Genomic DNA, 12,717 nt, shown 5'->3' on the forward strand with positions numbered 1-12,717 from the left:
ACAGATGTATAACAGATGTATAACAGATGTGAGGGGTTGTGCGATCCAAAGGAGGCTCAGCTGCTGCCGCCCCTCCTCCCGTATTTGGATGGAAAAGGCAAAAATTCAGCAACATTTAATAGAAATTATTATTAAATTATTTAAGTTAAATGTAAAATGAGTTTAGAGTTTAGACCCTGGGATAAATAGAACTATTGAATTTACTACTATTGCTCATTAGCATAATTGAATAATAATATATTATTATTATTTGCTTCCATTGTGCTAAAGTAAAATTAGCAAAACAATCTGAGGGAAGGTGTTCCTATGGTGGTGGGTTCTTCTCGGTACTGAACTCTGCCCCCCCTCTACGCCCCACCTCCTCCCTCTCCACCTCCCCCCTCTCTCCCCCCCTCTCCCCCCTCCCCCCCCCCCCCTCTCTACCCCCTCCCTCTCCACCTCCCCCCCTCTCTACCCCCCCTCTCTACCCCCTCCCTCTCCCCCCCTCTCTACCCCCCTTCCTCTCTACCCCCCCTCCCTCTCCACCCCCCCAGGCTAAAACGTGCCCCCCCCCCACTTACGGGCAGTGGTTTGGCCACTCGATGAGCACCGGGCCGTAGCCGGTGGACTTGAGGACGTGCACAGCAGATCCAGGCTGGGAGCCCTCCAGGTTAGTGTCATTAACAAAGACCAGTCTGTCGCCGGGCAGCAGGTGACCGTCCCGGTCCGCCACGCTCCTGGCACCAAGGACCGGATCACCAGAATGGTTCTAGTGGCATCTTCTGGATCCTGGTGCAGGAGAGGATATTTGATACTATATAAAACCAGACATATATATATATATATATATATATGTATATATATATACACAGTATATATGACATCTTGGTGGTGGTGTTGGCCCTGCTGCTGTAATGGGTGGAGTCATTACGGTTGCTATTAATTATGGGATAAGATAGACGAGCATCCCATATTAATCTGTCTCTGAGGCAGAATTCAGCATCATTTTGATGTTTAAACCAGCATAGAACAAACACAGAAACACGCTCCATCTCTGGTTCTTATCTAACTTCTCTTCTTATCTAAGCTGTCCGTCTACGTGTGGAGAGGCTCAGGGCCACGGCTCTGACCTGGTAGTCCAGGATACTGAAGCCCAGTCCGGACTCGCCTTTCTCCAGCTCCACCACCTGGGTGTCCCGCTCCCACATGGCCAGAGGAGGAGACATTGGAGGGACGCCTCTCTTGGTGATGTCCTCAGCGGTGGGACAGGGAATGATGCAGCCATGGTCCAACTGAGGAACCAAGAGTTCAGGTGACTGAAGAGACCAAAGTCTTCCTCTTGTTTCACGCTCACTTCAGGACTGGGACGAGGCCCCACAGCTTTTGTTTTTCAGTCTTAATGTGCTCAAAGATCAGGTCCTGTAAACGTGTCTAAAGTCAGGTTAGTTAGTTAGTTAGTCCCAGTTTGACCCACCTGTGATGTAAAGCAATGAAACCCCTCCAGATGTTCAGCCCCCCCACACAAACCTTTCAGATAATTTGACTGACATGTTTTGCCATCGTGAAAGTGGATGAAACAAGGTTTACGAGGCCCAGACTGGCATTACAGGGTTAGGGGTCAGGCCTGGGGCCCCACCTGGGGCCAGTCCTGGGGTCGGGGCCTGTTAGCTGGACCTCTGCCCACGGGACTTGCCAGGCTCCGCCCCAAACGGCACTTCAGGGGCTTTGACGACCCAATCCTCAGACCAAAGCTGTGGTTACAGGAGCGTGGAACCCCCTGAGGAAAGGAGCCCAGCCTGGCCTGAGGAACCCAGCAGGGAGCTCCGCTACTCTGGAGTTGCCCGGGGCGAGTGGCGGCCAGCTGGGGGGGACTTCCTCATAGCTTAGCTCAGCTGCCATGTGTTGGAGAGGGTCAGGGACTTCAGAGGGTCAGGGACGGGTCTCTTCCTGTGGTTCATGGCTACGGGCGGGGGGGGGGGCTGCTGGTGCTGAGGAAGACTCTACTGGGGACGTCCCTGTCGTGGCCCACATGGGGCCTCCCTGATCTGCTGGTGTTCTCTTATTGGACTTCTGTGCTTGTCAATACAAACACCATGTTTGAGAATAAGGGTGTGCACAAGTGCACGTGGGCACCGGGACACGGTGGGGACCGACGTATTGGACCGAGCTGAGATGAAAGGGTAAGCTCTTCCTTTATGGGTCAGTGTCCAGTCCCACCTGGGGTCATGAACGTTGGGTCACCGATATAAGCAGCCGAATGAGCTTCCTCCACAGGGTGAGACCCTCGTATGCCCCCTCCCTAGGAAGGGGGTCCCCAGTTGGACCCAGGACACGCTGGAGAGGCTATGTCTGGGGTCAGGGACCCTGGCTCAGCACCCCAGTCCTGGACAAGAGGCAGAAGCTGCCAACAATGAAGCCACTCACAGCCTGTGACTGACCTGGACCCTGGAGAACAGACCCTAGAACAGACCCTAGAACAGACCCTGGAGAACAGACCCTAGAACAGACCCTAGAACAGACCCTGGAGAACAGACCCTAGAACAGACCCTGGAGAACAGACCCTAGAACAGACCCTAGAACAGACCCTGGAGAACAGACCCTAGAACAGACCCTGGAGAACAGACCCTGGAGAACAGACCCTGGAGAACAGACCCTAGAAAACAGACCCTGGAGACAGACCCTGGAGACAGACCCTGGAGAACAGACCCTGGAGAACAGACCCTAGAACAGACCCTGGAGACAGACCCTAGAACAGACCCTGGAGAACAGACCCTGGAGAACAGACCCTAGAAAACAGACCCTGGAGACAGACCCTAGAACAGACCCTGGAGAACAGACCCTGGAGACAGACCCTAGAACAGACCCTGGAGAACAGACCCTGGAGAAGAGACCCTCACCCTCCACACGCTCCTCAGCGGGCAGGGGCGCCTAAAGACGGGAGGGGGGCCAATGGTGCACCTTTCTGCCTGCCAACCCCCCTGTGGGGGGCCGGGCCCTCCCTCGTGCGTTCACCTTTTCGTTAAACTCGGCCAGCAGCTCTTTCAGGGTGAGACGGGCGGCGTTCTCGTCTTCGTCGCTGTCAGGAAGCGGCGGTGGCGAAACGTGCGAGCACACGAGGCAGACGTGCATCGGCAGCTCCTTCAGAACATTGACCACCTCCTTGTGGGTCTGTCCAATCAGCGGCCTCCCGTTGACCTGATTGGACCAAAGCCTTTGTTAAATAAGCTCAATGTAAATATATAAGAACATAAATTCCAGTGCTGGATAATTCACAGAAAACGTTTGCGATCATAAAAGTCTGATTTTAATGTCGGTTTAATACACCTGCAACAGCGTCATGGCAACAGTGTCGCCATCCCAGCCTGCTGCAGCCGTGCACTAAAGAAAAGCGACTGCGTCGTCAGAAGCACGTGCACTCACAAGCACGCGCCTACCTCCTTTCATTCTCGAGGGTTAAGGTTAGGGTTAATCTAGTTGAACTAGTAGTGAAGGGTTAGCATCCGCGGCTACCTCCAGTATCTGGTCTTCAGTGAAATCTTCCCACTCTGGCCAACAGGCCCCTCAGGCAGGATGGAGCGCACATAGTGGTGTCCTGCTCGAGCCTCCAGGCTGAACCCAAGGCCACTGGTCTCTCCAAAACGTTCCAGCTGACACACCTAACGGGTTAGGGTTAGGGTTAGGGTTAGAAGGTTAGGGTTAGAGGGTTAGGGTTAGGGGGTTAGGGTTAGAGGGTTAGGGTTAGGGGGTTAGGGTTAGGGGTTAGGGTTAGAGGGTTAGGGTTAGGGGGTTAGGTTAGGGTTAGAGGGTTAGGGTTAGGTTAGGGTTAGAGGGTAGGGTTAGGTTAGGGTTAGGGGGTTAGGGTTAGAGGGTTAGGGTTAGAGAGGGTTAGGGGTTAGGGTCAGGGTTAGGGGTTAGGGTCAGGGGTTAGGGTTAGAGGGTTAGGGTTAGGTTAGGGTTAGGGTTAGGGTTAGAGGGTAGGGTTAGGTTAGGGTTAGAGGGTTAGGGGGTTAGGGTTAGGGGGTTAGGGTTAGGGGGTTAGGGGTTAGGGTTAGGGGTTAGGGTTAGAGGGTTAGGGGGTTAGGGTTAGGGGTTAGGGTTAGGTTAGGGTTAGAGGGTTAGGGTTAGGGGGTTAGGGTTAGAGGGTTAGGGGTTAGGGTTAGGGTTAGAGGGTTAGGGTTAGGGGGTTAGGGTTAGAGGGTTAGGGGTTAGGGTTAGAGGGTTAGGGTCAGGGTTAGGGTTAAGGTTAGAGGGTTAGGGTTAGAGGGTTAGGGGGTTAGGGGTTAGAGGGTTAGGGGGTTAGGGGTTAGGGTCAGGGTGATTGGTTAGGGTCAGTGTTAGAGGGTTAAGGTTAGAGGGTTAGGGTTAGGGTTAGAGGGTCAGAGTTAAGGTTAGAGGGTTAGGGGGTTAGGGTCAGGGTAAGGGTTAAGGTTAGAGGGTCAGGGTTAGAGGGTCAGATTTAGGGTCAGGGTTCAGGGGTCAGGGTCAGGGTCAGGGTCAGACACAGGTTCAGATGAGGGCGCTGCACACGGAACCTTTACTGTCCAACTTCAGACACGTACAGAAACCTCGTATCGAGGCCCGACAGCACGCTGCCACCTCCACCTCAGGTCTTCCTCCTCAGCTGCTGTCAGCTTCACATCTGGGAAAGGGGGATGGACACAGGATCTTCACTAAACTGAGAGCGGATCACCGATTCTGAAGAACGCAAGCCAGCGTGGGACGCAACCTTCTACAGACAGCATTTATATCTCTGTGAGGACCCTCACACACCCTCGTATTAGCATTGGTGCTAAATGCCACACACCCACAGACACACACACCCACAGACACACACACCCACAGACACACACACAGACACACACACCCACAGACACACACCTACACACACACACCCACAACCCCCCCCCACACACACACACACACCCCCACACCCTCGTATTAGCATTGGTGCTAAATGCCACACACCCACAGACACACACACCCACAGACACACACACCCACCCACACACACCACACACACACACAGACACACACACCCACAGACACCCCCCCCCCCACACACACACCCACAGACACCCCCCCCCCACACACACACCCACACCCTCGTATTAGCATTGGTGCTAAATGCCACACACCCACAGACACACACACCCACACCCCCCCACACACACCCCCCCACACACAGAGAAAGGTACCGTTTGTGGAAGCGTGTCTCAGCCACCTGCTGGCGAACGCCGCCCGCCAGGCGAGTTCCCGCAGTGAGCAGATCCTTGGGGGGGGGGTGGGAAACACCCCTGCGGAGAGACGTTCAAACATGAAACACTCCGATTTCGGCTCTAATCCAGGTTTTCTCCACAGTTTCAGACCAGGTGAGCAGCGCCCCCCCTCCCAGAGCACCTGGCTGTTGCTTCTTCTTGAAGTCCATCTCGTAACAGCTGTGGGAATGTCGGAGAGGATGCAGGGGGGGGACGGGCGGCAGAGCGGGACTGAGCCGGAACGCCCTCCGCAGCAGCCGCAGGCGGACCAGCGGCCCCGCCCTCCTCAGAACCTCCATGGCCCGCTGCTCGCTGCAGCCCTGCAGACTCACGCCGTCCACCTGAAGCACAGGACAAACGTAGCAGCAGCGTTCCCACTGGATACGACCGCTCACCCGGAATTCTGAGTGATGGAGGAAAACCTTTGCAAACTATTCAACAATATTCTGAGGTTTCCGACTGGAATATGTGGAACCTTTGTATCCCACTGGGAAACCGCCGTCTCCTCCATTTCTAATACAAACGCAACATCTGGAGCTCACGGATAAAATGACGTCTCCAACGTGAATCCGTCCATCTCGATCCACGCCGCCGTCCTTCTCGATGCTCTTCACGACCACGCCGGCGCTGTAGACTGAGGACGGACACACGTTGCACTCGTTAGACGACCTTAAATAAGTGCACGAGCCTCACGATGGAGCGCTGGTGTGCACGATCGGAACCATTCCTGTTGGGCTGGAGTTGCCCTCCGCTGTGACCTGACTCGGCAGAGGTAGAATAGAGGACTTGTGGTCACGTGACTTTAGATCCCCGCTCACACAGAAACAACCCTGAGCTGAACCACCTGTGGACTCGTGTACGAGTCACACACACACCAACGCTGCACGCCAGCGCCGGCTCTCTGACCACATTCGAAGTGTGTGAAATCCTAACGAGTGGGCTAAAGGTGCGACTACCTGAATTCAAGTCGCCGATGTAGGTGGAGATGGTGAAGCCCAGGCCCTGGCTCCTCCTGGGGAGGTCCACGCTGAACTCCTGGTCACCGTTGTTCACCTGAACGGATGGATGGAACGAAGACCTTCAGGCTGTTTCGCTTCAGATGTTCACACACACACACACACACACTCACTCTGACCTTGCTGTCCACACCGTCCCGGCTGAAGGCAGGACAGGAGCTTCTGCCCTCCTGTCTCACATCCCTGGCCACCATCAGTTTGACTCTGCTGCCAGCATTTCGGAGCACCTGAGCGTGGGAAGAGTGTGCACGGTTACGTGTACAGACTAGAGGAGGAGCACAGAAACGTGCAGGTTCTCCTACCTGGGCCACCTGCTCACTGCTCATCCCAGCCAGATCCGTGTCTCCGATCCGCAGGATTTGATCTCCACTGCGCAGACGTTTGTCCTGCAGTGTCAGACCATCAGAGCATCACTGAACACACACAAACCTGAAAAAGATGCATCTGGAACGCTTGTTTACAGCACGGAGCTAACAGCTTTAGCTTTATTAGCCTTATTTCATTTTTATAAAATAGGTGTTTTATCCCAGCTAAATGACAGAAGTTACACAACTGCAGCCCTGGAGATGAAGAGTGAAGATACGCCAACCTTCACCAAGACAGCAGTTAAGTGGTGAACTCATAGTTTTAGTGGGAAATGAACCTTCTTGTGAGTTTACCTGGCCTGCTGCTCCTCCGGGGAGGATGGTCTTCACCATGACTCCTGTGCTGCGACCTCCAACGATGCCAAAGCCCAGCCCTTTGCCATCGTTGGTCAGCTCGATCATCTCGATATAACGCCTCTGAAACACAGGGGTGTTGGTGAGGACACACAACACACAGCCAGAACCCCTTGGTGCTGCGTGATTGTACCTCCTGAGCCAGAGCGGCCAGGTTTCTCCCCATGGACATGGTGCGGGACACCCGCGGGGGGGTGCAGTACTACAGGAAAGAGAGCAAGAACAAGCCTCATGGAGAATAAATGATAAAAGATTATAAAATACACACAGAAATGAGCAAACGGTTGTGTTCAGGGTCAGGGTCAGGGTCAGGGTTAGGGTCGGGGTCAGGGTTAGGGTCGGGGTCAGGGTTAGGGTCGGGGTCAGGGTTAGGGTTAGGGTTAGGGTCAGGGTTAGGGTCAGGGTTAGGGTTAGGGTCAGGGTTAGGGTCGGGGTCAGGGTTAGGGTCGGGGTTAGGGTCAGGGTTAGGGTCGGGGTCAGGGTTAGGGTCGGGGTTAGGGTCAGGGTTAGGGTCGGGGTCAGGGTTAGGGTCGGGGTTAGGGTCAGGGTTAGGGTCGGGGTTAGGGTCAGGGTCGGGGTCAGGGTTAGGGTCAGGGTTGGGGTTAGGGTCAGGGTTAGGGTCGGGGTCAGGGTTAGGGTCAGGGTCACAGCTGGGATCCACGACCGAGGTTTTTGACTGGACACACCTGCGACTCCGTGTGTGTGTAATCTGTGATCTCATTGGTGAGGGACATTTCCTGGGAGCTCAGAGACGAGAAGCTGCCCTCTCTGTTCATGGACCTGCCGGAGCCGGGTCGTCGGTGCTCCACGGCCCAGGTGTAGGAGTCGCTGTGGCTCAGCCCCTGCAGCACGCCGCCACAGGGGCCCCGGTTCAGGGACACCGATTTGGAGACCTTGGCCTGTGAGGATGCCAAAGGAGATCAGGTTTCCAGGCTCAAACTCACAGGTGTCAGAAAGGAGAAGAGGCAGAGGTGAGGAGGTGTTGATGGATGTGGACAGAATAAAAGAACGTAACAGTTCAGCAGAAAAACCCCACTTTGATCATTTCATCAGACGTCTGCGGGTGAACTCGTGCTGCCTTTAAGGCTCCCATCACATAAACATCCTGCCTGTTAGCATGAGCGCCACACCAGACACTGTTGTTGTTGTTGTTGTTGTGGAGAAACACATGCACGTGTGCACATACAGCCTGACCCACAGAACACAAATGTGAAATAAAACTGAAAATGGTGGTAAATAAAGATAAATCGAAGCTGTGCCAATCATAGTTGACATCACTACTGTTGATGTTCAAGGTAAATAGCCATTAAAACAGCCCCCCCCCCCCCCCGATTCCATAACGTTCAGGTTTATCTGACGTCTCCGACCCGACTGGCCTGGAGAGGGGGGCAGCAAGCGGATCGAGGGAAGATGCCAACGACTGGAGACAGAAGTGAGATGAGAGCCTGCAGTAGCCCAGCGCACCTTTAAGCTACCCCCCCCCCCCACACACACACACACACCCCCCCACCTCGCTCCTGCTGCTCCCTCTTTCTCAGGGCTTTGGTGATAAGCTTGGCTAAGCTGATTACTCATCCAGGTTGGTCCCAGCATTCCGGTTTTTGGACATGATTCCTTCTCTTGCATTCACCATACAGCCAACACACACACACACACACACACACACACACACACACACACACACACACACACACACACCTGTGCTGGAGCTAGCTTTGCCAGGGGCTTCTGCTGAGCTTGCTGTAAGCTAAGGATGTGATGGAAGAGAGGGCTGTGCAGGACAATCTTCAGCAGAGACAGCTTCTCTTGGGTGGGGGTCTCTCCTCTCTCCTTCAGTCTGGCTTGCAGTCTCTCTACCGCCTCCAGGGCACGCCGGGTATCTGCAGAGAAAGTGTCACGTCATCCGGGTCCTACGGAGAAACCAGCGGCCCGTTCACAGCAGAAACAAGACCTCAGAGTCACAGACGTCCTCGGGCAGTAATATCATTTCATAAAGCATTTGGATTATTAAGAAAACATCCCATAATTAAAGACAGATTGGGGTACTCAAGAGGAAAGTCTTGGATTTTGTGCTCATCATGACAGAAGTGGGTTAGGGTGGGAGCCCCGCAACGCTGCTGATGTGACGGTGCCACCCACGCATAGTTATGGCCCAAGGGTTCGAGCCTGTAAAGCTTCCCAAGGTTGGAAGCACCTGCTCATGTGACCTGTCCTCTGCTCTGGCTCCGGTGGCCTCGCCCATCACCATTGCTGACCGAGGCTACTGGTCTTACCCATGAGCTCCATCCCTGCCAGGCAGGAGCTTTCTGACGCTCCTGCTGCCGCCACTCGCTCTTGGGTCAATGTCCTGTTGTCCTTGGCAACTGAAAACACAATAAAGAGGCCCAAAAGTCACTCTGCTATTGATACGGAACCGTGTGATCGGTGGACGTCACTGAGGTTCCTGGAGTCCAACCGACCCTGGAAAAGGTGCCTTTTAGTGCTGCACCTGTGGCAGAAACATGCACAGACGGCTCCTGCAAGCAGACAAAGCAGAGGTCACGGGCGTCTGACCTCTGATCCTCATTGCTTCCTTCCACGTAAGGGCCTTGCCAGTAATGCTCCTTAGCAGTGTTGAAATCTCCTCCAAAAGGCTTTAGCAGCCAGTGATCGTAATTAACGGCGACACGTGGCCTCCCAATCATTCGGACCCGAGCACCGCCTCACAGGGCGACACCACCGACGGGCTAAACGGGCCAAACTGGGGACTTAAAACGACTCATTTCTAATGCCATTAGGAAGCCATTGATTGCGCGTCACTGTACTCACGTGCATATCCAGGTTTATCAAATCACATCTCGACCTGCTGCCATAGAAGCGATCCAGTCTGCGTCTGAATATTAAATCGCTCGAGCTTAATGATTTATATTAGTCGCGCGGGCCGATGACCGTTTAACTCATAAGCAGTTTTCGTGACAGAATATTGACTGGAGACGATCACCGTGACGAACAGCCGGACATGTCGGACGGTTACGAAGCGCCTCACCTCCATGTCAGCGCGCGCAACAGGTCCTCGTTCAGCTCCAACTCCGCCTTCACGTGAAAATCCGTCCAGCAACAGCAAAAAAGACACTTTCCTGACGAGACACGTCGGGGCAGCTTATTTAGGAGGAGACACGAGGGTTCACGCTGTGCGCTTCAGGCGCGGGTCCGCAGCAGGAGCGCGCACCGCGCACTGCGCATGTCACCACGCTATGGAACACAAGAGGCTTAATCCGAAGGTATTAAGGAGGCCACTGAAGCGCGTGGATAACAGAACCTCCCGAAAGGGACATTTTCAGGGAAATATCTGTGACTTTGACCTTTAATCTCCCAGCCGAGGGACTGGAGCCCCGTCTGACCTCCCAATGTGCCGGAAATGACCTGCTGGTTTGAACTGGAACTGCATCAATTAAAGGGAGAAACTCAGACCTCTGGCTCCTCACCTGCCTTGATGCTCTCATCTGAGTTCATCAGTGGTCCTCCCTCTCATGCCTAGCCCTGACCCTAACCCTGACCCTAACCCTCTAACCCTCTAACCCTCTAACCCTAACCGTGACCCTAACCTGTAAACCCTAACCCCCTAACCCTCTAACCCTCTAACCCTAACCCTCTAACCCTAACCCTCTAACCCCCTAAATCTAACCCTAACCCTCACCCTAACCCTCACCCTAACCCTCTAACCCTCTAACCCTAACCGTGACCCTAACCTGTAAACCCTAACCCCCTAACCCTCTAACCCTCTAACCCTAACCCTCTAACCCCCTAAATCTAACCCTCTAACCCTAACCCTAACCCTAACCCTGACCCTAACCCCCTAACCCTGACCATCTAACCCAAACCCTCTAACCCTAACCCTAACCTTAACCCTCTAACCCTCTAACCCTAACCCTGACCATCTAACCCTAACCCTGACCCTAACCCTGACCATCTAACCCAAACCCTCTAACCCTGACCCTAACCCTGACCCTAACCCTAACCCTGACCATCTAACCCAAACCCTCTAACCCTAACCCTAACCTTAACCCTGACCCTCTAACCCTCTAACCCTAACCCTGACCATCTAACCCTAACCCTAACCTTAACCCTGACCCTCTAACCCTCTAACCCTAACCCTGACCATCTAACCCTAACCCTAACCTTAACCCTGACCCTCTAACCCTAACCCTAACCTTAACCCTGACCCTCTAACCCTCTAACCCTAACCCTGACCATCTAACCCTAACCCTAACCCTAACCCCCTAACCCTCACCCTAACCTGCTAACCCTGACCCTAAACATGGCGGCAGGTAAACTGGTGGAGAATATTCCCATCATTAGTCTTGGGCGTCAGTCCCAGCATGTGGTGCTGGGTCCAGGTCTGCTCTGGCTCAGTGCTGCATTTCATGTTCTACTTGGCTTCTTCAATACGTTTTACAGTTCTTAGCTGAAAAAAAACCAAGTTTTTGTGGAAATATACTTGTAAAGTTATTCATGTTAATTAGCTCAGAGTTCATGGAGCATCTTCACACAACAGAATGGACTTCAAAGCACAAACCCAATTAAAATCAAGACACAAACCAAGCAAAAAAACTGTCCATTCTAGTCCTGGTGAAGGGCCATGACGGTGCCTTGGTCAGCAGTGTGGTCACATGACCTTAAAGCCCTAATGCCAGGAGGGTGTGACCACAGGGTAACGTTCTCTAAACGTTAGTTCTTGATTTGGTGCTAAATAACCTTTATGTACTCATATCATCCACTTCTGTCCTCCTGGGGAACCACGTCACAGATCCAATGGGGGTGGTCCTAAACTGCGTGTGTCCACACGGCAGGTGGAGCCCTCGGTCTAGATTCTTGGGAGCTGGATCCAGTTCCACGTTTTCCACGAGATACCCAGTTCTGTCTCACCGCGTTTTCTGCATCCCCAGAGCGGGACTCACCCCCCCCCATCGCAGCCCCCCCCCCCCCCATCCCTGTCTTCGGCTCTCCACCCGCCTGCGACGCCACGCTCGAGCATCCATCACGTCTTCAACTCGGATCATCGTTTCTGAGCCCTCCTCACCGCGACCAGCGGCTCTCGCACACCGCACGCACACCTTGACGCGCGTGGACCGCGCTCATCGGTGCTGCGTCCTGTAGCAGGACCAAGAGAAAAGGGGGGGGGGGGGGAGAGAGACAGAGAGAGAGAGGGAGACATAGAGAGAGGGAGGGAGAGAGACATAGAGACAGAGAGGGGGAGACAGAGAGAGAGGGGGAGACACAGAGAGGGAGAGAGAGAGACAGAGAGAGAGAGGGAGAGAGGGGGAGAGAGAGGGAGACAGAGAGAGAGGGAGGGAGAGAGACATAGAGACAGAGAGGGGGAGAGAGAGGGGGAGACAGAGAGAGAGGGGGAGACACAGAGAGGGAGAGAGAGAGACAGAGAGAGAGAGGGAGAGAGAGGGAGACAGAGAGAGAGAGGGAGGGAGACATAGAGACAGAGACAGAGAGAGGGAGGGAGAGAGAGAGACATAGAGAGGGAGAGAGAGACAGAGAGGGAGACAGAGAGAGAGGGGGAGAGAGAGACTTCTGTCCTCCTGCGCTTCATTGGACCTAACATTTGGACAGACAACATTCCGAGCGTGCGCGCATTCATCTGGATCCTAAACAATACATTTGCTGTAAATTACAACCTCAGATTTGTCCTCCGCCTTCCCGCCAAGCAGCTGCTCTCGGCAGCGTTCGGAAGACCCGGTTCCGAGAGACGCATTCGGC

At 54.0% G+C, this 12,717-nt stretch overlaps 2 protein-coding genes across 15 annotated transcripts in view; one reads left to right on the forward strand and one right to left on the reverse strand.

Annotated features, from left to right (window-relative positions):
* Positions 1-713: 713 nt before the first annotated feature.
* LOC105419919 (multiple PDZ domain protein-like) lies at positions 714-10,493 on the reverse strand. Of its 5 annotated transcripts, XM_029851482.1 has the most exons (19): positions 9,995-10,493; positions 9,778-9,841; positions 9,458-9,695; positions 9,243-9,332; positions 8,668-8,849; positions 7,656-7,868; positions 7,103-7,171; positions 6,910-7,032; positions 6,553-6,636; positions 6,370-6,477; positions 6,191-6,287; positions 5,777-5,868; positions 5,377-5,575; positions 5,175-5,273; positions 4,539-4,618; positions 3,490-3,635; positions 2,992-3,174; positions 1,110-1,271; positions 714-768 (listed from the first exon to the last, which is right to left on the reverse strand). In XM_029851482.1, exons 3-17 carry the CDS (start codon positions 9,651-9,653, stop codon positions 3,156-3,158), a joined length of 1,797 nt encoding a protein of 598 aa, XP_029707342.1. In that variant the 5' UTR covers positions 9,654-9,695; positions 9,778-9,841; positions 9,995-10,493; the 3' UTR covers positions 714-768; positions 1,110-1,271; positions 2,992-3,155. The 5 variants fall into 5 exon arrangements, with proteins under 5 accessions (XP_029707342.1, XP_029707346.1, XP_029707345.1 ...); XM_029851486.1 differs by lacking the exon at positions 9,458-9,695 and having other exon boundaries at positions 9,995-10,491; XM_029851485.1 differs by lacking the exons at positions 9,458-9,695; positions 9,778-9,841 and having other exon boundaries at positions 9,995-10,491.
* A 1,975-nt stretch (positions 10,494-12,468) lies between these two features.
* LOC105418933 (adhesion G protein-coupled receptor L3-like) overlaps positions 12,469-12,717 on the forward strand; it is an 85,976-nt gene continuing 85,727 nt past the window's right edge. For all 10 annotated transcript variants that reach the window (XM_029850339.1, XM_029850338.1, XM_029850342.1 and 7 more), the window contains exon 1: positions 12,469-12,717. This exon is cut by the window's right edge. The gene's annotated coding sequence lies outside the window, so the exon portion shown is untranslated.

The sequence above is a fragment of the Takifugu rubripes genome, chromosome 17, assembly GCF_901000725.2.
Source record: "Takifugu rubripes chromosome 17, fTakRub1.2, whole genome shotgun sequence".
In the NCBI taxonomy this organism is placed as follows: Eukaryota; Metazoa; Chordata; class Actinopteri; order Tetraodontiformes; family Tetraodontidae; genus Takifugu; species Takifugu rubripes.

Coding starts and splice junctions, on each gene's coding strand:
- LOC105419919 (XM_029851482.1), bottom strand. CDS start 9,653: ATGATTGGGAGGCCACGTGTCGCCGTTAATTACGATCACTGGCTGCTA. Junction 7,172..7,655: donor ACACACACACGGAGTCGCAG/GTGTGTCCAGTC, acceptor TCTTTCCTGTAG/TACTGCACCCCCCCGCGGGT. Junction 6,637..6,909: donor CCGGAGGAGCAGCAGGCCAG/GTAAACTCACAA, acceptor CTGACACTGCAG/GACAAACGTCTGCGCAGTGG.